At 38.3% G+C, this 25,211-nt stretch overlaps 2 protein-coding genes across 2 annotated transcripts; both read right to left on the bottom strand.

Annotated features, from left to right (window-relative positions):
* Nucleotides 1–1,652: 1,652 nt before the first annotated feature.
* On the bottom strand, nucleotides 1,653–4,715 carry ube2v2 (ubiquitin-conjugating enzyme E2 variant 2). The gene is given in 4 exon segments (XM_032565826.1): nucleotides 1,653–2,504; nucleotides 4,203–4,328; nucleotides 4,432–4,673; nucleotides 4,676–4,715. Coding segments are annotated over 4 exon segments (540 nt in total). The 5' UTR covers nucleotides 4,701–4,715; the 3' UTR covers nucleotides 1,653–2,357.
* Nucleotides 4,716–12,667: 7,952 nt separating this feature from the next.
* Nucleotides 12,668–21,331, bottom strand: mcm4 (minichromosome maintenance complex component 4). The gene is made up of 17 exons (XM_032565822.1): nucleotides 21,200–21,331; nucleotides 20,294–20,371; nucleotides 20,022–20,180; nucleotides 19,755–19,942; nucleotides 19,576–19,677; nucleotides 19,386–19,481; nucleotides 19,185–19,280; nucleotides 18,188–18,326; nucleotides 17,849–18,069; nucleotides 17,608–17,728; nucleotides 16,546–16,805; nucleotides 15,715–16,080; nucleotides 15,474–15,601; nucleotides 14,963–15,170; nucleotides 13,870–14,098; nucleotides 13,659–13,792; nucleotides 12,668–13,412 (listed from the first exon to the last, which is right to left on the bottom strand). The coding sequence occupies exons 2-17, from the start codon at nucleotides 20,355–20,357 to the stop codon at nucleotides 13,317–13,319; spliced, it is 2,607 nt and encodes an 868-aa protein (XP_032421713.1). The 5' UTR covers nucleotides 20,358–20,371; nucleotides 21,200–21,331; the 3' UTR covers nucleotides 12,668–13,316.
* Between the last annotated feature and the right edge of the window lie 3,880 nt (nucleotides 21,332–25,211).

The raw sequence follows: 25,211 nt of genomic DNA, 5'->3' as shown, positions 1-25,211 counted from the left end.
TTTGCACATAAAGTTTCATATTTGTGTCAACATGTTTGCAAGCCACAAAAATTAATGGGATTGTTACCATGCTTTTCACTGTTGATTCCATAAGTCCAGTATTAGATATATTTAAAAACATTATAGTCATGCAGTTATAATTTGCAATAAACCATTTTACCAAATGATGTCCTGAAGTTTCCAATTTAATAATTAGAAAATTGGTATTTGATTTTTTTTTTCCCTCTTTAAAGAGCATAGTGTGTTTGTGGGGTGTTACTGCAGTGATACGGTTCTAAAATCTATTGCCTAAAGAGTATTGCATTGGAATTTTAAATACTTTTTAAATCAACACTTTGAAAGTTATCACAATAAATCCCACAAAACATTGTGATAAGTCTTGGAATTTTACATTTCCAGCTCCTTACTGCATATAGATAAAAGTACCAATAACCTGATAAATGTCGCTTACATCGCTGCGCAGACTGGGCAGCAGACTTTTCTGACCTAGAGAAGTCACAAGGCTTCTCTAGATCAGAGAAGCCTGCCCTAGAGAACCCTCAAACCCTCAACCCAAGGGTTTATGTCCTGGAGTGTTTAGATGTAGCCCTGCTTCAACACATCTGCATCAAATAAGTTGCTCATTAACAGGACTCTGTAGAACCTGACTACATCCTGCAGACGTAATTCAGCCACTTGATTCCTCAACACCTCAGCAGAGCCACAGGCTGCTGGCCTCCATGCTACTCTGATTAACACAGCCACAAACAGCCCTTTCTCGCCTTGTGTAATATAGCCATTTTCTGAGAAACTAAAGTCTGTGTTTTCATTAGTCTGTGTTAAACTATAATCATCAAGATTGTGCAAAAATATATAAAATATTTTACAGTAATGAATCTGGTAACACTTTATTTGACTTAAATTTGTTATAAAAGTATTACTGATTAAACTTTATGTAGCTTTATGTTACTAAAGCTAAAGTTTAATCAGTAATATTTTTATAACAAATTTATGTCAGATCATGACTTCTGGGTTAATGACAAGTTGTCATAACAAAGACATTTTGAATAATGTCAACTTTGTATTAAAAGTGTCATGATTTACCTAATGACACTTTGACAACAGTCATAAATATTCATGAAGAGTTACTCATGTTCATGACAGGTGTTATGTCAGGTTTATGAAGGTGTCATGAGTTTTATTCACGACCCGTCAAATAAAGTGTTACTATGACTCTTTATATGACTAACTTAAAATAAAACACTGATTGCTTGCTCCCATAGTGAAATAAATCACATTCTCAATAATATTCCTAGTTATTAAGATGTATCTGTACACATTTAATTAAAAGGTAAAAAGGACACAGTCTAAGGAAACAGCATCCCCTCTTCTTACCAAAGTATGTTTCCAATTACTAATGTTACCAGCCTTAAGGATATTTGCTGTATTAATATTTGCATTTGGTACAAAGACATTATATTAAAAAAGTGTATATGTTTACAGTTTGGAGCAAATATTTGCAGTCCTTATCAAGCATCTGTAGTATAAGGAACGTTAACCTGTTGTCTCCTAAACCTCTCAATAAAATGAACTGCCTTCCTTGAAGGCCCTCTAGTGGAGGAACTTGAAACTGCAAGAGGAATCAGTCAAAACAAAAATTCAAAACCAATGCATCTTTTTCTCTCTTTTTTGCAGACAGTGATTTTAATTTCAGAAAATCACAAGTTCATACACCTGCCATTTTCACTAAAGTTAAATGCAAGGGTTTCAGAACAGAACAGGCTTCAACGTCTGTTACATGTCAAAGAGCTGCAGAACAGAAACATTGGTTGTGTGTCAAATACAGATATATATTTATATATTTATAAAAAAAGAAAATCACTTTGTGACACTACTTTTAGACTACAGTCACAGGTTCAGCAATGTGGACATTTCCATGAACCTGTTAAAAATTTGTCTAACAAGTCAAATACTTGGCTTCTCTTTGACTAGGTATTAGTTACAGAACATGCCTTCGGACACCCATGTTGCTTTGACTTCAGTGATTCATCATTTGAACAGAAAACTATTGGAAATCTGGTACAACCTGTGTAGCATCATGCTTCCCTCTTCAAGCCTACTCAAGCTGGAACAGGTCAAACATAAAATTCATTGTCAAACTAATAAAAAGCAGATAACTGTGGTCTTGTAGTCATAACTATCTATTCAGTGCTTAACTGCTGGGACATTTCTCTTTTAAATGAGCTATGTAATAAGAAAGTCCAATCTTGATCTTGAAGACGATACTGTTGATGTGTGAAGTGAGCCTCTTGATGACTTTACACAATATTTCTAAGAGAGTAAGGTTTAAGACAGAGGGTCGAAACAATCCATTACGTTTAAGTGCTGTAGGTTTGTCCTTCTGGTGGTTGTGGAAGCTTCATATTTTCTTTGGACATCATTAGACGCCTTAACTCTTGAAGAACAATTTTAATGCTATATGAATTCTGCCATTTTGCTAATATTGGTATGCTACGTGAATCCACCTAGGAGACAAAGAAGGAAAAGGGGGGATGAGAAAAGAATAAATAAATCAATTATTTTTCTAAGACCTCAGTATAAAACTAGTTAAGGTCTGAACATAAAGTAGGGATTCAAAATTGTTTGTCAAACATTTTCTACAGTTGCTTGTCCTTCTAATACCACAAAAGTAGAGGAATGACCAGAGTTTAATACAGTGGTATGCATTATGGCGTAACAAGTCAGTTCAGTAACTCATTGACCCAAACAGGAAATATTTCTTCTTGAAATATGGCCAAAAAAAACAAACTGTAATTTTGTGTAAACAAAAGCAGCACCACTTATAAATATTAAAGCAGAAAAAAATATGAGAAGCATAACTTTTAGGCAGTTGACTGCAGGCTAGCACATAGCCTGACTAGTTAGCCAATATCAGTTTGTTATTATGCCTGTGAAATTTGGTCCAACAGTTTTCAAAGCATTTGCAGCAAGAATGGTCATGTTGCAATTTATCCAACTTTAACATAATCCAACTACACAGCCAGACTTCTTTACAGAAGTTGGGCTCAAGGCTCCACGAAAGGCCATTGCTGTTTGTTGTGCTTTTTTCTTTGCCTTCTTTGTCTTTTATGAGTTAGTGAAAAATAGTTTTAAAATCAAGCCTTAGACTGCGGCATTCATCATTGTCTTGTTCTATTCCATGTTTCTTATGTAAGCGCCAAACCACTCAGTCCTTGAAAACAGATTTTTCTGGGCCACCCTTGAATACAAAGGATTTAGGAATTCAACTTGAAAATTACCTGAGAAATGTGAATTATCTTCTGAGTTAAGATTTCACTGGCAGATCTCAAAAGAAATGCCAATTATGTTCTTCATCTGGCAATTATTGTTCATCATAAAAAACTGCAGCTCCAATATTTATGAATTTTAAACAGTTTTACCATATTACAGTAAATCTGCAATACATGATCAAAAATTAATTAAGTTAAAATTGGCATTTATTTCCTTCTTCAACAAAAATATGACAGTTTCTGCTGCTGGACCTGATAACTGCTCTGACAAAACTTATGGGCACATCAAGTCAAATTTGTTTCTGTAACAGAAATGAGTGAGAACTGTTGGTGCTTGTTCAAAAAAAAAGAGGAAAAATAGTCACATGATGCATTTTAGCTTTAACCTCTAGAACAGTGTTTCTCAACCGTGGATCTCAAGCCGTGCACTGCCTTGCATGATTGAAGTTGTTTACCTGCTTTAACATGCCTTATTCAGATGCACTTCAGCTAAAATCTGCTAATCAGCCATCAACTGAAGTCAGGTGTGCTGAAGCAGGGAAACACCTTCAGGCATGCAGGGCAATGTGCCTTCAGGACCAGGTTTAAAACACCACTCTGGACTACTGTTGCGCAACTGCCTCAAACAGTTTCTGGTGTTAAAGCAAAGGTGACTGTTAATATTTGACACATACTAAGGACTGCATTAAATTAATTTCAGAGACTATTTCTGTGTTTGAAATACTGGAGCAGAATGGATTAGCAACTGTTTGACAACAAAAACAGTTAAAGTGACACTGAAACTGAAATGTCAAATTTCAGTGTAAAACCCATTATATTGTTTTTCTATTCAAGGTAATTGTACTGCAAGAATCTCATAGCCCATGTTCGTGCAAAACAACCTATGATCTTCACACCAACACTTCACTTTGTCAGATTTGTGATGAAACTCACCGTCCCATTGGAATTATTTATCCCATTCATGCTAATTTTTGTTACAAATCTAACAGTCGGCGCTGTCTCTGGGTATCTAGGTCCACATTCCACTTTCAGGCTGTATATTCTGTTCTCATAGTTGGTCTGAAAAACCAAAAGGGCAAAAAAAAGTCAGTTCCAGTACATGCATGTATACATACTCTTTAACAGACTGTCTTTTATAAACTAGTGAAGCAGCTCTGCTTACTCTGGCTGGTCCAATGATCATGCCTGTCCACCTTGTGAGAGTCATGTCTTCATCATCCTCAAGGCCCCAGCTGACTGTGCCATCACCTTCACCCTTCTGGCCCTCTTCAAGCTCTTCCAACAAGCGAAAATTGCGTGGGACTTTAACTCCTAAAGGTAAACAAAGAGCCATATAATCACTTTTATAAGGTCCATTTATACGATGAGAGAACAAATCAACAAAAATGATCTCACATTTCTTGTGAACCCTGTGCCATGCAGCTGGATCATTATCCAACATTATAAATTATACAATTGATAGCATGACATCAAATGAATTAATCTGTTGTTGTGGCTGCCACCCAAGCACCTAATGTACCGTACTCCTTTCAGAACAAGCTGTTAAAATTGGTAAGTTGTGGCACTTTGGTTAAAAAATAAAATAAAATAAATTTTCCAAGATGGAGGATAAATGACCGTGGATGATATTCTTTGGATTCCTACCAGTCACTGAGAGAGGATGGGTCTTATTGATCATTTTATCTAAGTGCAATGCTCTGGGGGGTAACTTATAGTCCTGACATTCATGAAGGTGTTAATTCATCTATCAGAAGAGTCAAAAGCCAAGCACACTCAGACTCAAAGACAGAAAAGGCTTTCTTTAGGTAGGGCTATGTACTCCAATACAACCACAAACCACCCTAACTGATCATACACAAGTAAACGCCCAACAAGTCAGGCATCACTCATCAGGTTGGTCTGGTTTGACCTCTGGTGTGTGCTTTGACTGACCAGAAAGAAAAAGAAAAAAAAAAGATTAATATCAGCTGGTGACCAAAGTGAAGACGATTTTTATCTCAACACCAACTGCTAAGTAGCTGGGCTAAAGCTCATATTTTCCCAGCCTAGAGTCTGTTTCCAGGTCATCGTAACACCCTTCACTGTAGAAGTTGTTATTGCTGGAAGTAAAATTAATTGAAATGCAGCCATTTTCAAAATCAGTGGGATTCTACAAAATAAAGTTACAGGAAGCACAAAACACTTAAGAAGCAATTAAAAACTAAATTATGAATGGAATTATGGCAGATAACAGGAATACTGAGAAGCTTATTTACAGTAAACTAGTCTGTTTTATACTTCTGAGGTTTTAGCTGTCCTGTCATGGGACATGCTGAACTTGGAAAACTGATCACTATAGAAGGAATTAAAAATGATTTTTGGTGTTTACTATAAAATAATTGTTTGCTTAAAATAACATGGAAAGGATTAAACTATAGCATGATTATCAGACACATTAATCTTACATTGCCTCTGCTCCCAAGAGAATTTCTGAACATGAACAGCTAAAAAAAAAATGTTTTAATGCCTTTCTTGCATTTCCTAGATTTTAACCCTTAGACAAACTGGAATTGGCTAAATTGTTCTCAGGCCAAAACTTAAAAATAAAACAACAAAAAAACATAAGAATTAGACTAACCAATAAGCTGAAAACTTAATCAGTAGCTACCTTAGCAAAAGAGTTTATTTCAATTTATGACTCATTTCCTTTCAAGTAAGCTTTTCCATTGCTTTGTTGCTTTAAAATGTTCATCTAGTTAAAGGCTTTTGTATCTACTGAGCTTTAAACATGTAACAACAAGATCGACAGATACAAGAAATGACTTGAGAGTCTTCAACTCAAGCACAGCTTACTGCACAATTGCTCTCCCAACTGTGGAGTTGCATCAAATTTGATACCAGGTCACTACAGATATCTGATGCTGCTCAACAATGAGCCTTCACAAAATCCTGCTTTTCTGAAAACTCTTTGGAAAGGGTCATGAGATTTACAGCACATGAAAGTATAGTGGTGATTTTTAACAAATGAGTCAGGGTAACATTCAGTCATCTTCTTAGGGGTGTTGCAACAGCGGACTTCATTTTAACACAGTGCTAAACTTTTCAATCAAGCATTCAGCTATGGGGTGTGGGAGTTTCTTGGAAGACAGATGATATGTTGGCATCGACTCTGCGGCCTGACAGTGAATGACGAGCTGCTCACAACTTAAGAATGGAGGTGTGGTGGACGTGGAGAAAAAAAAAGCACTTGCTTATTCAAAGGAAGATCCTGAAACTAAAGTTATACAAATAGGAAGTGAAAAGAGTTTGTTATTTATGATGGGAGCAGAAGACAGGAGTACAAAAATTAAAAATCTCCCCCCCTACCACCAAATGATTATTTTCTTCTCCTTCAATCATTCGTCACATTCAGACTTTGACAGGTTTCCTCTTAAAACTCAAGCTTTGTCTCAGTTCAGCAGTAGCCTGAGATACCCTCCGCCCCTACCATTTTCTGAATATATCCATTTTTGCTTAAAATTGTTAGTAAATATAGAGTAACTAGAAAATCACATGAGCAATAATTATCTGACTTTAGAAATAATACCTGTACATTTTAGCTGTCTACAGACATGACTGAGATTTTTTCCTTGTTAATGCCCCAATTTATTACCCATCAAATGAAGCATTCAAAAATAGTTTAAAAAAAAAATACAAAAGGCTGTTGTTAAACGAGCCATTTTAATAAACTACATGCTTACTTTAATTTAAAACAGGAAAATCAAATATCTTTACATTGAATAAACTTGTAATATAAAACAGCTGTTAAAGGTCATTACATTTAGATTAAATCAGCCCTAAATCAGTCTGAGAATGGAATCTGCCACTTGCTCCTTGTCCTGCTCTGATCAGCAAGATAAATGTTGGGAAAAAAAAATCAGAAAATTTATTTTACTGGTCATTAAATGCAACAAAACTATGAACTTGTCATTTTTGTTTCTACAAAACCGTTTTTCTTTACCTGAAGATGAACTAAATAATACATTAGTTAACGTGCAATTAGTGTATTCCAAATACCATGTGATGTATTTGATACATCACAGGCAAAAAACCTTGGAACAAAGTCCAATAAAGGTCATGCAGTTTCAGAGGACCTTCTAGTTCCAATTCAAAAATGTCTTCTTCAAAACCTGGCACGGGATCTATTTATTTTAGGATGCATACACTAATCAGACTGAGTTTGTACAGATAATCGTAGGTTAGTTTCTAAAATCTTGAGTCTTTCAACAAATACATTTCATCTTGGTATATTATTTGAAACGCTCTGTTCTGGCATACAGTGTTTATGTATGCATTGTATAACACCGATCTCACATCGGATGTCCTGTGCATATACATAAAGAAAAGCCCTGATGCGTGGGTGCATTTTTTTAACTGCAGTCCATCACGTTCCTCTGAAAAAACAAAAAAAGATGCACCCAAGAAAAAGGCGAGGTTAAACTCACTCGACAGGTCGCGCAAACTTTTCCTGAAACAGTTTCGATTAAGAAATTACTTCCTAGATTTTACACTTTGCATTCTGAAACCACGTTTAAAATATGTGTTGTAGACTTTGGGACAAGAAACTATTTTTTTCCTTTTAAAAACTGCGTAAGGATCGGCGCAGAAACCTATTTTAATACTTAATTTATTTGCGACCACGCTTCCTGTAGAGCGCTAAAGCAGATGTGGGTTCCGACTATTTGCTGGAAGGCAGCATGCCGTTCACATTAACTACAACATTTCAGCGACCGAAAACCGTCTGTAAAAGCGACCCCGCCCAGCTAAAGCGATGGTATTTAACGAGAGACTGTTGACGCGTTTCATTAATACCCAATACCCAACTAAATCAACAAAGTTAATTTAAAAAGCGTTAGCAACGACCATGCGGAAAGCGAATAAAAATCCACCACATATCCCGTCATAAACATTTCCATACACGATATGTGTCGCAGAGAAGAAACAAACGTTTTTACGTTTTCCTATTAGTTAATTTCATTACAGTTCACACATTTTGACTTTATTTCCGCTTTTTCGTGCAAGTTAGTCGGATGAAGTCAGCAGCTAGCAATATATATTGGAATGGGCATTCAGCGCTGTGCTCGAATATTCTGGTAGCTTAATAATAGCTATACTGTCAGAATATGCGGCTGCTTACCGTCCATATTGGAAACTCAATCTACTATAAACTCGTGAATGCATTAAAATAGCCAGATACCTTTCTTGTCTTTGCAAATACTAGGCATCTGTACGGGTTTTTTGATACAACGAGCTCTTTTAGCTAACTCACGGGACAGGCTATTTCCTGGCCTTCTGGCTTTAGCTAGGTTAGCTCCACGACATATATAGGTCCCGTGGTGGTGAACGCTCTGTCGGAATGATACATTAAAGACATACATTACAAATAAGAGCAACTATATAACCGCCTCGCGTTAGGTAACATCATTGTTTGGTGGACGAAATAACAGCGACGTGGGAGCTTCTGATGCGCTTTGTGTTGCTGTGGATGTTAAGAGAGCACACAAACCTGAGGAGGCCGCCATCTTCTTCAGCCGAGTCCAGAAGCACACAGAGGTGTGAACATCCGAGCGGGTAGCACCGAGGAAGGCACAGCAGCAGCAGCACACCGGCGGACCAGCGCACTGCAAGCTGCTCTGCCCTGTATTAAATTTACTGCTTTGCAAAAGTATTCATAACCCCCTGAAGAACTTTTGTTACAGTTTGTATCACTACAGCCTCGAACTTGAATGTATTTTACTGGGATTTTCAATTCAGTTCAGCTCAAAAAGACCGTTTATTACAAAGGAAAACTATATGTTGTCATACAATTTTCTTCAAAGGTGGTGGTCTGTATTGTAGCGATTCTGGTGAGTCCTGACTGATGAAGACACTGTTATAGAACAGTATTATGAAGGAGATGCTTGTCTGTAATTTTCTTCATTTTATACATATAAAAAAAATCATTCTTTGTCCAATAATCCCCTGAGGTTCCAAAGTAGACCCAGCTTGTTTAACCTTTTTAAGTCCCTGGCTCTGATGCAGCTACTCAGACAGATGATGGCAGAAAAGATTGGACTTTCCACAACAGAGAAGTTATGCAACATCTTGCTGCAAACACTAAAGAATCTAAACAACCTGAAAAAGTATAGTCTGTTTTGTCCCTTCTTGTTTCTACAGAACACCAAGGTATTATACTCCATCTCCACTTCTTTCCCATGACGGAAATAGTGTTTGACCTTACCCTGTTTCTCTTGAAATTTACAATCATTTCTTTTCTTTTGTTCACATTCAAGATAAGATGATCATTCCATAGAGCATACGTAAAGTGGATGGAAATGAATGCACGGTTTATTTTTTTTAATTAATAATAATCTGTAAAATGTGACACTTATTTGTAAACACCCTTTTTCCATTTAGAGCCTCAAAGCTGTCTGCAAGTTTTGAACATACAGGCTGAAAGATTTACACTTCTCTCTAAAATATGTCACGATCAGTAATATCGGACGGAGAACATATGTGGACATCGATTTTTTAACGATGGCCATCAATGGATTATTGGGTTTTGCTCTGGAGGTAGCTTTTATTTTTGACTTAGCTTCTCTACCCTACAGCCTTTGGGAGTTTTTCTTTCAACATTGCTGACCATTCAACTGCATTAATCTTCCAATTAGTTCCGACCAGCTTCCATGTATTTGATGAAATACCATAGCACAATCCCGCCACCACCATGGTTAACAGAAAAAGTTGTGCTTTCAAAGTGGTGTACAAAAATAGTTTGGTCTAGACCGTTGTATGCTTTGTCCCAAATTTGGCTCGAGGCAAACTAGAAACAAGACTTCTTATTGCTTCCTTCTTGTTAGTCTGCTATAAAGGCCTGATTTGTGGAGTTTATGACAAATACTTGTCCTTTCTGCAGCTCCAGAGTTACTACTTTTAGCTATTTTTTAGATTTACTCGCTTCTTGCCAAGGTTTCCATGTAGGTAGACAACCATGTCTTTCAACTTCTGTTCCCAGATGAACTATGCTCCTTGAGATGTTTAAAGGTAGGGATATATAAAATTATATCCCTACCTTTAAAGACTGTGAAAGTCTTCATGGTGCTGTAGGTTAAACTAATGGCGAAGAAACAAACCAAGTAGAGCAAAATACATATGGGCTTTGGTTGTAATGTAATTGAATCTGAAAAGCTCAAGGGTTACTCTCTAAAGTACTCTAAAGATGGCCCTGTGCCTGAATCTCAGTCTGTTTAATTTCACTAATAAAAACCTTTTATAACACATTGGGTTGTAGACGCTCTACTGCATTACACTGTGGAACTACTTAGAAATATTTTATTTATTTTGCATTGTTTTTAATCCTGCAGCATTGTGTGTTGTGTGACAAAAGTATACCTAACCATATATGCTGTAATGGTTTGGTCAACTTAATCTTTCATCATTCTTGTCATTTCCTCTTGCTGTGAAAGTCAGGATGCGGTTACAGATGCGATCAGTGGTTTCAAAAGAGCAAACATGTCCTGAGAAAAAAACATCCGTTAATAGAGACATCTTTTCACATGTCTGCAGTTCCATGCAAAAGTTTTAAACCAAAAGTCATACATCTTGTTGTAAACCTCTAAAGTGGGCAACAATAGTTCTTCACTCTCGTTTCACTTTGGCTGCTTTTCTCTTGTGTTTTGTCAAGACTAAGGCAGCATATGGGGCACAAAGTTCCAGATTTAAAAAAACCCCGATTTATTTCAGAATTGGAACACGGTGAGATTTTGACTTAGACTGACTTTATCATCATTTTGCATGCACAGGGTGTATACAGAACGAAATTTCGTTGCATACGGCTCAGAACAATGTTTTGAGGTTCCAATGTTATGAGGTTACTCCGGAATATAAATCTAAATATAAAATATAAAGTGCAGGAATGACAGTAAAATAGAAGTTATTTAGCTCTGTACATGTGCAAGGTATGAAGTGGAGACCAGTTTTTGAGTGCAGTCCAGTTAAGAGTTCAGCAGTCTGATGGCAAGTGGGAAAAAGCTGTTTCGGAACCTGGTGGACCTGCACCGGATGCTGCGGAACCTCTTTCCAGAGGGCAGCAGGGAGAACAGTCCATGGTGGGAGTGTGAGGGGTCACTGACGAAAAGAGATTTTGGTAGCTGAAAAATAAACTACAGTTCATCATTCTCTTTAGAAATCAACTTGTTGGATCCAAAATACTACTTTAAGGGTCAATTTGTGTTACCTTTCACAGATTCAACTAAAGAGGAAATTTTGCATCATTAGACAAGCTGTTAGGAAAAATTGATTTAATACTATGTAAGTTAAAGTGTAAACAGCACTGAATTGTATGCAGTTGTATTGTGTTTGGGAATGTTTGTATATATGATTTATTCCTAGGGTTAAGTGGCTCAAACTAAAAACAAAAACATTTAACACCACACAAGAAATTAATTTTTCAGTTTTTAATGCATAGTTATATGCATTGGCATTATTTTTACATGTTTTACGTTACATATATTTACATTTTACTTATGTTTTGTGTAGTATTGTTTCTAATTTATGTATTCTTCTGCATACAACTTTGGTCCTGTGTGGTTAAGTTGGTTAGGCCAGAACTGAAATAGCATTTGTGAAAAAGCTGACAATGCCCAGAACATCTTGAATGTTTCCCTTGGCCTATCAGATCCATGGACAGTTTTGCACTTTTATTCAATTTACGCTATATTTTTTTAATCCATTTTCATATGCAATTATTTTCTACACTTCATTGTACTGTGCCGTTGTTTTAAAGTTGTGAAAAGTTTGTTCACTTCATTTAAGACAAAGGCAATTTAATTTCATAATACAGCTGGCTCAATGATTAACATTTCGCAGAAAGAAAAAAAAAAAATCTTGAGTACTTGGAGGCATTCTTTAAAAAAGTGCTACAATGACCCCAGACTTTTGCACACGCATTTCAACATTCACATTTGTTGATTTGCATTTGTTAAGCTTAACAAATGCAAAATATGTAGATTTTAAACCCATCAGCATTAGATATGTAAAAACAAACAAAAAAAAAGAGATAAACGAAACCATAGGTTCATTAATGTGATTTATACTTTAAATAAAAATATTTAAACAGGCTGTTTGGGAACCAGATATTTATTAAAGAAGCTCAACATTCAGTACTCTGTAGATCCAGTGTTAGCATCCAGGAAATTGCAGCTTGAGCTCACCCTGAAGCAGCAGCTGATAAGACGACAGCAGTGTTAAAAGTCTGATAAAAATATTTCAGAGCCTAAATAAAGTCACATGAGTTGTGAATAAGCCTCTTTTGAAGTCATTTAGATTAATAGATTGATTTTAAGTCTTGTTGGAAGCTAAAGCAAATTTATTTAGAGTAAAATATGCACTCATCAAAACACTTCTGATTATTTCACTCTCTGAAAACGTGATTATCCTTTATTGGAAATTATGCACAACATACAAAAGTCCAGAAATGTTAAACATATTTCAATTATAAAATTGAAATAGAATTGGAGAATTGGAACACAGTGAGATTTTGGTAGCTGAAAAATAAACTACAGTTCATCATTCTCTTTAGAATTCAACTTGTTGGATCCAAAATAACAACTTATAACTATTGTTATAAGTTGTTCAGTTCTTATAACTGAACAACTTATAAGACACTGACTGCAAACTATAATAATAATAAAAAAACATTTTTCATGTGCAACATTTTATTTTTCTTCTATTAACACAAGTTTAAGCAAACTAAATTTGAACTACACATCATACATCAGAGAATGAAAAAAAAAACAGTTTACATCAAAATTTATAACAAACAAAATCTATTTTTTAATATTACTACATCAGCATTCGTATGTATTTGTTTACAGGCCCTCCACTCCACGCCATCTTTTCTACACAAAACCTGACCCAAACCCTTCGGAGTCACTGGTTTAATTCGGACCATATTTTTAAATATCAGAATGATAAATGGTTGTTTTTACTCAAACTTTTCTTACTTTATACAAAAAGACATTGAAACGGGGTTTGAAATCGCGGCACACCTCAGGCGAGCAGACGGACGGTCTTCCCAGTGACAGTCAGGTAATCGTCGTCGGCCAAGGCTCGCAGCGCCTCGTCAAACAGCTCCTTGGTGATCGCCTGCAAGCGAAACGACAGAAGAGGAAGTGAACACAGGAAGTGAGAACGCATTTCAAACCTTAGAAAATGTATTCTGAGAGTGATACCAACTGAAGTTTTTGTTATAAAAGGACATAAGGCGAGGAGAAGATGGTTGAAATACCGGAGTTGCAAATTAAAACACCTGCCTTCCTTTGGCTGAACTGAGAAGAATCACACACAAGGGGTCGACCAGACAAAACACTACAGTCGATTTAAAACACTTACAGTTTCAGACTGTCCCCTGAGGTCATTGAGGAGCTGTTGGTACTTCATGGCCGGCGTCTTTCCTTTGGTCTCGATCAGCTTCTTCAGTGCCTGCGCCACCTCCTCCTTACGTTTGCGCGCCGTAGCGCTCATACCTGTCAAACACAAATATGGTGGACTGAGACATGGCTCACAGGGAGAATACAGAACAATAGGGACCACTGCTGCATACCTGTCGTCAGAATTGAGATGTCGACAAATCCGGTCCTGGGGTCTGTGGCCGACTGTTTGAGGGCCTCTCTGTGCAGCCGCTTGGCCTCCTCCACGTCGATGGTCTCCACCTTTTCGGAGAAGCGGACCTTGGAGTGCGCCTCCGCCAAGCGGATCAGGGACTCCAGCTGCCTGGGGTAGGCAGACACCATCCCATGACCGCTGCCGATCTTCCTCATGTCCACATAGGCCTGAAACAAACAGGAACAGGGTGAGCTGCAGCCACGATAGACTGGAACAGTTGGCTCGTTGGACCGTCCAAATAACTTCAGATAGAAATGAACAGGAACCAGTTAACATTTTAAAATACAGATATAACAGCAGATCAAGTTTTTAGCAGTTGCAGTTGATTTTCTTTCTGCAATATTTGCATTGAATTTCCATAAAGACTAACACTAAAATGACCAGTAATGTGTTTTTAGATCAGTTTTCCTTGTCATTAGTTTGGAGTGAGATTTTTTTCCTTAAAATATCAATTTTCTTATGTTTATCTTTTTCTTTTTCAATTATAAAAATAGAAATAAAACACTAGTTCTTTAAAAATGGCAAGGAATTATTTAAAGTAGATATTTGCCTAAAAAGTTGTCTTTCTTTTTTTTAAACGGTCATGTGGCTAAATGAGTTTTAATGGGTCGCAAAATTCAGAGCAAAATGGCTCTTTAGGTTGCAAAGGTTGCAAACCCTGGACTAGAATCACTGTTATGCAGAGCTCCATTTTATTACAGCTTTTCACATTTTCTTAACATTATAACCAAAAATTGGAAATTTTATGTCAGCAGGGTGTTTATTGTTCACAATTTCCACAATCAGCTGGATTCATACCAAGATTAAATTGTACAGAATGACGAGGGGAAAAAATTGATGACTACTGAAAGCAGCTTGTTGAACAAGACCCAAATGTAAAGTAACAAAAAATGTGTACAAGACCATTTATCTTATTCACTAGTTTATGTTGGACTATTATAAAAATGCCAAAGTTTGTAAACGGATGCTGCACATATAGTGCTGGGAGGCGCACTAAAGCTGGTTCAACCCCCCCACAAAACATAACAAACCTCGATGAGGGCCTGGCTGGCCTCCTCGCTCAGTCTCGGATTAATGTACGTCCGCGCGTATGCGATGTAGTCCTTTAACACGGCCATGTCGAGGAACTCTTCCTCCATCTGCTCCTCGCTCTGGTAGTAAAGCGACACCAGGTGGTGAGCCAGCCTGCGGTCATAAGCCTCGTCTTGGGGATCCAGCATCAGGAAAATCAGGTCGAATCTGATGGAGCAGGATAAGTGTGTTTAAAAGGAGGCAGCAGGTAAACAGCATGCTGAACAAGAAGAGGTTGAGTTGGCCAAACTGCTCATTTAAATCAGGCACATATTTTTTTCTTAAATAGCAAAAAGGAATGTGATATACACACATATAAGAAAGAGAGAAAAAGCTAATCTTTAGTGAAAGCAGGGATTTAGACTGCAAAATAAAATTGTATTAATTTATTTCTGATGGACGAGTTTGTTCTTTTTATTCTGATTTTAAAGTACATCATAAGCAGTTGTTGTCACCATTGTTGCTTATTACCTGGACAGCAGCGTGTGGGGCAGCTGAATGTTCTCGATCGTCGTCTTTTTCGGGTTCCACTGAGACTCCACGGGGTTCGCAGCGGCCAGCACAGCGGTGCGGGCGTTCAGCTGGCAGATGATTCCCGCCTGCGGAAAGCAAATCGGAAAGCTAAATCTCTTTTGCATTTTTTTTTTCCCCCAGATAAACGCCTGAGCTCAGTCTTCCACGCGCCACACGTCGAGAAGCCCGCCAAACGCACCTTGGCGATGGAGAGGGTCTGCTGCTCCATGACCTCGTGCAGCACCGAGCGCGTGTTGTCGCTCATCTTGTCAAATTCGTCAATGCAGCAGATGCCGTTGTCGCTCAGCACCAGGGCGCCCGTCTGCAGGACCAGCTGCCTGGTCTCCGGATCCTTCATCACGTAGGCGGTGAGACCCACGGCGCTGGAGCCCTTCCCCGATGTGTACTGGCCGCGGGGCACCAGGTTGTAGACGTACTGGAGCAGCTGAGACTTGCTGGTGCCAGGATCTCCGCAGAGGAGGATGTTGACCTCGGCCCGGAAGTGGCCCCGGCCCGTCTGACTGAAGTCTTTGCGGGTGCCGCCGAACAGCTGCAGCAGGATGCCCTGAAACAGAGATGGAGGGAAAAATGCTTTAAGTTATAAGTTACTATCCTGGTGTCCTCAATGCCATGAACCATGCTACCCAAACAAATGTGTTTCTCATAGGGTCGTCACCATTATGAAATTTTAAACTTGATACCAATTCTGAAAAATATATAAAACAATAAAAATTAACAGTCAACACCATTTTCGATATTGCATTGTTTCTACAAAGAAGAATCTAATCAAATATAATAGCATTTTCTTAATTAGGGCAAAATCAATAAGTGAAAAGTTCTTCTGCACTGATTTAAAAAACAAAAATTACTTCTTGTTACTTTTCTGTATCGCGAAGAACTACTCAACTCTTAAATCATTTTAGTTTCAACAATGCTGCTGATTTTCCAAATTACACTGCAACATTAATATTTTGCCGAGGCCACCACAGACACCTTCGGATTCTAGCGTTTCTCGCTCTCCGTCACTCACCTTCTTGATGTCCTCATGTTCGTAGATGCTCGGCGCCAGGGCAGAGGAGAGGCGCTCGTAAACGTCGGGTTTAGCCGCCAGCTCCTTCAGGGTCTGCACGCGGTTTTCGGTGAACAGCTTCTGCTCGGCCTCTTCGTCCACACCGTGCAGGCGCTTTTCATCCGTCTTACGGAAGTGGATGGCGTCTATGTGAGTTTTGTAGACCGACTTCACGTTGCTTTGACGGGGGTTAACGCGCATCGGGACCACTCTGTAGATACCTGCATTTAAAGAGTCAGGGTGAGGATATATTCTTAAAAATAAAAAAAAAAAGATGCAGTGAGTCATGCACTGTTTTGTGTCAGTCTAAAAAATAAAAGCCCAATAAAGTGTCTTAAAGTTTGTGGTTTTAGGGTGACAAAAACTTTTGCCAGAGGTGAACAGCAGCAGTAAGAACAAGCAGTGTTTAAATGTGACGCCATTTTAGTTTAGAATCAGCTGCTAAGTACCAAATTCAAAGAAGATGCAAATAATTTGAACTGCAAAAGAGTTCATCTGGAAATGCTGAAGTGTACCTGCCAAAGGTTTGACATGAGGTACGGAAAATATTTGTATCATATAGTTTAAATGTGTAGGGCTGTTCTATTTTAATATAAGCTCAGCTAATAAACTTCCTGTATTTATATTATTGCAGTGACAAATATGGAGACAGAACATAACTCGCGACCACTGAAATAAAGAACTGAGATCACTGAAAGTGATTATCCTGTGCAAAATAGATAAAGAGCAACTTAAAAGAGCCGTTGGAATATAGAGAAATCTTTCTTTCTTATTTCTTGATTTAAACTAAACTATTAAACTATTATGCATCTGATTTTGAGTGAAATACAAAAAATATATTTAAATTATGTGTACATTTCCTCTGAATTGAAGACATTTTACATTACAAGCTTTAAATTCAATATCAAAATTCAAAACAAAATAAGTCAAAACAGTTAAAGTTTTCAAGCATTTTTGCTTTGGTACAAAAACAAATTCACAGAAATATTAACAGAAATCAATGGGAAATTTAATAGAACTGACCCGTGATGTTCACTCTGTCTCCCGGCTGGACCTTGTCCACCAGGTCGTTGTGAGCGTACACGATAGTCGTGTGCGGCGTCTGGCCTGCAGGCATGTCTTCGGGGGACTCTTGGATTTTGATCTGATCAACAAACGAACAGATGTCATGACCTTGGCCATCGCGTCGCTAATTACCACCTGACACACTCTGAGAATAGGCGTCGACGATGGTAAGCAATCTGCCCACCAACCGAACTCTCACCATCTGTTTGTCTGAAAAGAGTGAGCGATTGTGAACGAGCGCCATGCTGTGGGTGGTGTTGCAATGGCGACACACGGCTGGCTCGGCGATCCGGCCGCGATCCACCTCTGCCCGGGCGCTGAAGGCGCACACCTGGCACTGGAAGAATGCCTCCTGCATCTCGGGAATGAGCTGCGAGGTCCGGATCACCATGCCGCTGATGGTGATCAGCTGATCGATGTCTGCAGAGGAGAAACGCAACACAGGGCGCAATGCATCACAGTTCACAGAAAGCCCACCCTAAATATGGGATAGAATACTTTGCATGCGTGTTCATCTGGTGAGTCATTGGGGGCGCACCTTCCGGGTTAAGGTTCCTCATGTTTCGGGTCTTCAGGGCGTTGTAAGGGCGGACCTGGATCTGGTACTCTAGGACCGAGTCGGGGAAACGCTCAAAGAAAAGCTCATTGACCGCCATGTCGAAGGTTGGGATGACTTCCTGCAGACATAGCAGAGCACATTGAAAACAATCTGCATACCATAGGAAGGTCTAAAAAGATAACAAAAACAGAAGTTTATTTATATTCTGTAAATATTACTAGACTAATTTTCTAACCTTTGTTAATGACTGAGTGAATGCTGGCACTGATGAAGGCGCAGCAAATATTTTAGAACTTCTGTCAAAGAAAGATTCAGCCAAAGTCATGAGAAATTCCTATAAATCTCTAAGAGAAAACGACCCTTCAGAATTTTATTGGATACTGCTGAAGTTGGAAGATAAAATTTACAGATTCTGTACAGAATCTTGTGAGATCCTCCTGGAGTACAAAAAGCAAATAATACCAGGATCCTTGTTAAGTCCTGTAGGATCTCACTAAGTTTTGAGAAGAAAAATACAGGCAGGGCCCAAGAAAATCCTTTAAAAAACAAAAAGCACTTTGTTCCTCCTTGCAGGGCTATGGAGTCACACAAAGCTGTGGCTCCAAACCTTTATGAGGCTCTCTGGCCTGAACATGGAGTCGCTTACTAACTTTGGCCAAAAACTGATGTGAAAAGACCAATGTATTGAGTCGTACAATGATTTAAAAAAAGAAAAGAAAAAGAGGCTCAGCATCAATGAATGTCTCTTGAATGTAAACAATGTTCATTACTACTTCTTTATTTATGTTCTCATTTAGAAAAGTCTGAGGCTTTCTTTGTTGTAAAACTTAATAGAAAGGAAAATGTTCTTTAGATAGTTTTAATTTAGCAGGTGCAAACACAAAAATTGCTTTTTGGATTTTAAAAAGTTGACAACTTGATATTTAGGTGAAGATCAGAATCTGGATCAGTGTTTTAAAAGCCCGGGGTTCTTTACCTGTGGATAGCAGATGAGCTGTCTGTACAGCTCTGCATCAAAAGACTGCACATGTCGACAGTTCACGTTCAGGACGGGATCACCAACAACACTGATCTGACAGATTAACAGAGAAAAGTCAACTTTAGACAGGAGAAAAAGATCATCACAAAGATTCCTGATGTAACTGTGCTAAGGTTTTGAGTTAAATGAATACATCACCTCTTCTAGCTTCTGCATGTATAGCGGCTCATTTAGATCCAGACCAGCGTTCTCATCCTCAGTGGAGGTCGGGTCAATGAACCTCTGCAGAAACCTCTAGAATTACAGGAGCAATGCGATTAAAACGCCCAGTCCATCTCCAACTACTGAAAGATATCAGTCAGTGGCTGTCAGTTTTAATCTGCCATACCTGGAACTTCTCCTTGCAGGTTCCAACGTTGACGTCAGTCCCCCAAATCACCAGCCTGTGGCCTGCATTGGGTTCGCTGGCTACTGCACCGTCTGTGCTTGGCTGGGAAACAAAAATGAACTTTTAATTTCTGAGTTTTATACCAACGCGTAAGCAGAAAGCGACCAATTGAAACCGACCTGATCCGACTGAAGATCCACCTGGGGACCCTTCCTGACTGACCCCAGATCAGGGCGCTGTCTGGCCGGTGTGCCACGCACGCCACTGCGCGGGGTCCCTTCAACCCTAGAGCTCGGGGTCCCTTCAACTCTGGAGCTCGGGGTCCAGTAACCCAGAGGGGAACTTATGTCCACTTCATTTGGCATAGCTGCATAAATGAAATTAAATTAGACAACTAGCCTGAATTCATTTCCTCTCGTTTAAGGAATAGATGAGCACAAAAGTACCTGATGGTCTCGGGCTGGAGAGCAGAGAGGTGTCCTGAGGGGCAGCCGGACTGAGAACGTCCGTGGCTGGGGATGTCGGCATCGGCATCAAGTCGCCACCGGAGGAGTCTTGGCCTCTGCGCCTCTGGGAAGGAGGCGAGGTGGGACCCTCACTGCTTGCTGGGATTGGGTAACAGACAAAGATAAGAGTGAGCTCCAAGTTCAAATTACAATGTGATTTGGTAACTTTGCATAGATTTTTTTCTGAAGTTAAATTAAAAAGCTGAACTTACGTGTGGCAGGGTTGGTATTCCTTCCACGCTTGCGGCCACCAGGTGTTGAAGCAGGGGAAGACATGGTTGGTGGGAGATCTGGGCAGAATATGGATAACATAACGCAATGTACCTCATGCTGTTGTTTTCTTTCACATGCCTTTTTAATATAAGGTGAATGACTTTTTTTTTGTATTCCATTCAAATTATATTTGCATAGTCATATTTTTAAGGATTTCCACAAGGAGGTCAACTGAGAAGCTGCAAGTATGCATGGAGGAAAAACTTGACAGTTTTATTTTAATTACCTCCTCAAAGGCTGAATATAAACCTAAAAAACAGATAGGTAGTTTTGTCAGTGTTATAGCACTGCCAAAAAAAACTATAACATCCTTTTGTTATAGCAAATGTGTTCGGGATTTATCTTTGCCCTGATAGGACTTATTTATTTATTTATTTTCAAAAATTAACGAAATAGTTCAAGGTAAGCATGACAAAACGTACAACTTATAAGTCAAGTCAAAGTTTATTTATATAGTACATTTACAACAGCTTCTGCTGACCATTGTGCTTCACAGCAAACAACATCAAAGGTAGATAAATTACAAAATTGAAATAAAATTAAGTTTAGTTTATATAACACGTCGATCGTTTAAACCCTGAATGTTTTTGAGAAACACACAGAAAATCTTTCATACTTAATCGTTTAAATGGATTAAACGACCAAAGCTATTTAACACTAAGGTATTTCTTGCTCCAACAACACTTAGGCCACCATTTGGCATGTGGCTGCAGGGAGACAATACCCCATCTCACTTGCTTTCAGCTTTAAACATCGCTTTGTATAAAACAACCCGCTCCGTTTGCATTCAGGTCAGCTCGCCTAACAAGCAGCACTGCGATGAACCGGTCATAAAACCTGCTTACCTTTCAAAAACTTGGCGAATTTGTTGTTTTCTTGCCTCTTCTTGTACAGGCGTCCGACTTGCTGCAGATGTGGCGCGAAATTGTGTGTTACGTCATTTTCGCGGGGAACTTTCAGCCAATCACAAACCCTGAATGCTCTGCAGTTTCCGGCTGCCGAACTAAGTTCAGTTTATGGTTGGAGGGGTGGGTGTCCTGAAGAGGTTTTTATTTTGTAACTTTAAATAAAATGAATGCGTTGTTTTTCTTTCTAAAAATACATAGCATTGGTTTGAAACGTCTACTATGCTTATATTTGGTGCTAACGTTATGTTACGGAATGTCTTGTATGCACCGATAGTCCGGGTTGGTTTGGTCCGGTCCAGCAAGTAGAAGCTCATTTTCTGCTTCCGCCATGTTATTATAAACACAAACGTCAACGTCAGATAATCAAAATTAAGGCAGCATTAAAGCGATAAATCACTGAAATAACTCAAAACAAAAAAGGCTATAGTATTTTACAAATATTAACCATTTCTGCAATATATTTTCATTTATAAAATAATATATTTCACGACTGATGACTTAGTTGTAAACCCTGCAATCAGTTTAATAAAATACAATGTTTAATTTAAGTTTAATTGCATAGAGTCTAAACAACCAGCAAATACAGAGGAAGTACATATTGATCCCTATCTGATTTTGGAAATTTGTCCCATAACAACAAATGTTATTTTATTTCAACTCAACAAACCTTTCTGTACAAATACTTTTCACCTCTTGTTATCTTGCTGGAGTAGTCACAACAGATGATTTTAGTTGTGGGCATACAGGCCTGTTTTGCATTTGTCTGGAGAAACATCCAACTGAAGATACTCTGTTGTTGGATTAGTGCCATTTTATAAAGCATCCTTCTTCAGATGATCATCTTCAGTGCAGTCCCTTGAACAGAACCAGACTTTATCAGTTATATTCTGATTTTTAGGTAGAAGAAAGGTAGCTATTCAGCAAATTTGTAGATCTGCAATAACCTGCTGCAAAAGCTAATGGGCCAAAGCTTCCTCAAGAGTTACAGTGCTAGGTCCCTTCTTACAGGCAGCAGCATCATTGAGTGTTTTTGACCACCTCCCTGCTCAGGTGCACAATATTGGCAAAATTATTTGCTAATCTGTACGAACTTGAGTATCGTACCTGTCTTAATCTAAAGGATTTAAGGTTAATTATTTGGATGGCAAATGCTTTTGGTAACACAGTTTATGACCAACTTTAAAACATGTTGGGTTTTTTTGCATTTTTCCACTAGAACCAAGTCATATTTGTAGAAGGATTAACATGTATGACATGTGTTTTCATTCCATATTAAAATGCAACATAACAAAAAAATAGCAGATACTTTATTTCTGTAGAAGTGAGTAAAATTACAAAATCAGCAGGAGACCAAAACGCTACTTCCCCCGATGAAGCTCGTGATATCGTCACTCTTATATGTCATTTTCTTGTACTTTTCTCTCTGTCTTTTTTAATGACAGTGGTGCAATTCCTTGTTTAGCATATCATGCACTGCAGTTTCGTACTTCCAAACCAATTCAGTGACACTGCCTCACCCTCTTTCCTACAAGCTCTCAGCCCTAGCCATGGGCCATTTACATTTTAGAAGAAACCACACCCAGCAGGACATAAAAGAAAGTTTCATGGGTTTTCGGTCATCCCACCCCAAACCCATTACAAAGGGAGAAATGACAAACCAATCGTGGAAAATGCCCCCAAGACTAAAACCGGGTCATCTACATCCCTTCTCTGCACATGTTGGGGGAATTTTAGTTTGCCTTCTTTACGACAAAATGAAGTAAGGAAACTGCATTTTTTTTTAATAAATAAATAAAATTAACGCATTTAAAGTCGCTTAAAAATAAGCAAAGAAAGGAAGGTCTGAAGTATTGACATTTAATAAACGTGGGTATGTTGCTCCTGCAGAAACATCCTGCAAATACAAACATTGACCACCATGAGGTGCAGTTTCCATGCTGGAAGGGAAAGGAAGAGAGGAAAAGTACCAAACTTCCTAAGTGGAAAAGATGAGAAACATTTCCAAGAATTGTCAGTCCATCTGTGACTTAAGGGCACCTCCTAGAGAGACCACCGGTCATAAAAGATGATCAAAAACATGTCTTTTATCACTTTATTTTAGTAATGTTTGACGCAATGCCTCCTAATGTTCTACTATGAATCACACAGGAAATATCTAAAACTAATTAAGTTTGGTTTTTGTTTGTTTAGTTGTTTCTCTGAATGTCATCTTTGTAATATTTTTTAAGAAATTCTACCTGAAAGTACTGGTTCATTCAAAAAAAAAAATTCAGTTATAAAAGCTTAAGAAGAATTGAAAAGTTTAGAAAATGTTGTGAATTCTTTAATTGCCGCTCAGACCTCATTTTTTAAAATAGAAAACATTTTTACTTTCAAATTGAACATTTTCAGTTACACTACTCAGAGCAAGACAACAACAGAGGTTTCCTGTTCTTCTGATACAGTTCCTACATCACACTTTTTGTTGTGTCTTTGTGTGTTAGGACTTTTACTTTCCTTGTAAATCATCAGAATACTTGCCTCTGCCACATTTGGAGACGGATGTTTATGTTCCTTTTTACACGTTCCAAATAGTCAAAGCATATCCTGCAGTGTGTAAACAGCCCAGTATCATAACACCATTATAAAAAAATAAAACAAAATAAAAGCATGTTGCATGGGAAATATGCCTCCCGGCTCTTCATGTGGAGGACTTAGAAATGATCTAACGTGTAGAAAGCTGAATTCCTCAGTCAATCGTATTTCACAAAGTGACTGATAAATTTGCAAAGTTATACCTTGAAACTGTCAGTTTAAATTCCCAAAAATCTCATGCTGTCTTCATTTGAAGTAAAATCTTGCAAATCATTCCTGTATGTGAAAGGCCTTTTGAACCTTTATTTCAGCATATAAAAAGGAACTAAAGCTTGTCCTGATATTCTGAAAGACAACAATTTTGCTTTTTTCTATGATTAATAAAGAGAGACTTTCCATTTATTTCATTATTTCAAGTGTAACAAAATATCATACGAGTCAATAGACACAGATATGTATAAGTTAAAGTTAATTTCAATGGCTGGTGGGTTATAAGAAAAGAAGGACCACAATTCTAATAGTTACATAAAGTCACTTCCTGAAAATATTTAAATACAGAAACAAATTCAACCATTTTAAAATAATTATGTAATTAAGGCCATTGTGTTATGGAATACACAAGACTGCTGACTCAACAGTTGTTCAGCCAAGTCATTGACACACTCCTTGACTGGTATCATCACTAAAGAGGCTGGCTGATCACAAAGTCTTAATTCAAGCTTAAAAATGGAAAATAAAGTGGAAAGAAAACGATTGGCAGAAAAAGGGATGTGGACTGTAGCTGGCCACAGGGCCACATACATCAGAATCCAGCATATGGGCTACAAAAGGTGCATTCCTCGAATTAAGCCACTTAAGAAGCGTACTACTTGCACAAGGGAGAAGAAAGGCCGGTCTGTAGTTTTCTAATATAAAAGTACATGCATGTTGAACTGAGTCTGAAGAAAGAGTGAAGAAGCATAGAATCTTAAGTTGATTGAGGTCCAGTTTAAAGTTTCCACAGTCAGCAAATGTTTGGGCAACCATGCCATCTGGTACTGGTACACTGTTTTATGAAGTCCGAAGTACAACCATTACCTGGAAATATTAGAGTACATCATGTTTCCCTCTGTCGACAATGCTTTATTGAGACACTGATTTCATTTTCCAACAGAACTCAGATCGTGGCCAGCAGATCACTTTTGCCAAAAGTACCAATATCTAGTTTAATGGTCCCAGAGTCCTTGGCAGGCCAGCAGACCTGCCTGACCTAAACTCTATATCTAATCTCAGTATTGTCAAGAAAGCAACCTGGACTTCCTGAACACCCCATGTCTCCATACCACGCCACACTGATACAGTAATCCATACAATTAAGAGCCCCAGTTAATTGTTG

Source organism: Xiphophorus hellerii, chromosome 6 (genome assembly GCF_003331165.1).
Source record: "Xiphophorus hellerii strain 12219 chromosome 6, Xiphophorus_hellerii-4.1, whole genome shotgun sequence".
Taxonomy (NCBI): Eukaryota; Metazoa; Chordata; class Actinopteri; order Cyprinodontiformes; family Poeciliidae; genus Xiphophorus; species Xiphophorus hellerii.
Note: the sequence above shows the minus strand (reverse complement) of the source record. Positions and strands in the feature narration are given on the sequence as shown.

Coding starts and splice junctions, on each gene's coding strand:
- mcm4 (XM_032565822.1), bottom strand. CDS start 20,357: ATGTCTTCCCCTGCTTCAACACCTGGTGGCCGCAAGCGTGGAAGGAAT. Junction 18,070..18,187: donor GAGGAACCTTAACCCGGAAG/GTGCGCCCCCAA, acceptor TCTCCTCTGCAG/ACATCGATCAGCTGATCACC. Junction 15,602..15,714: donor AGACCCTCTCCATCGCCAAG/GTGCGTTTGGCG, acceptor TGCTTTCCGCAG/GCGGGAATCATCTGCCAGCT.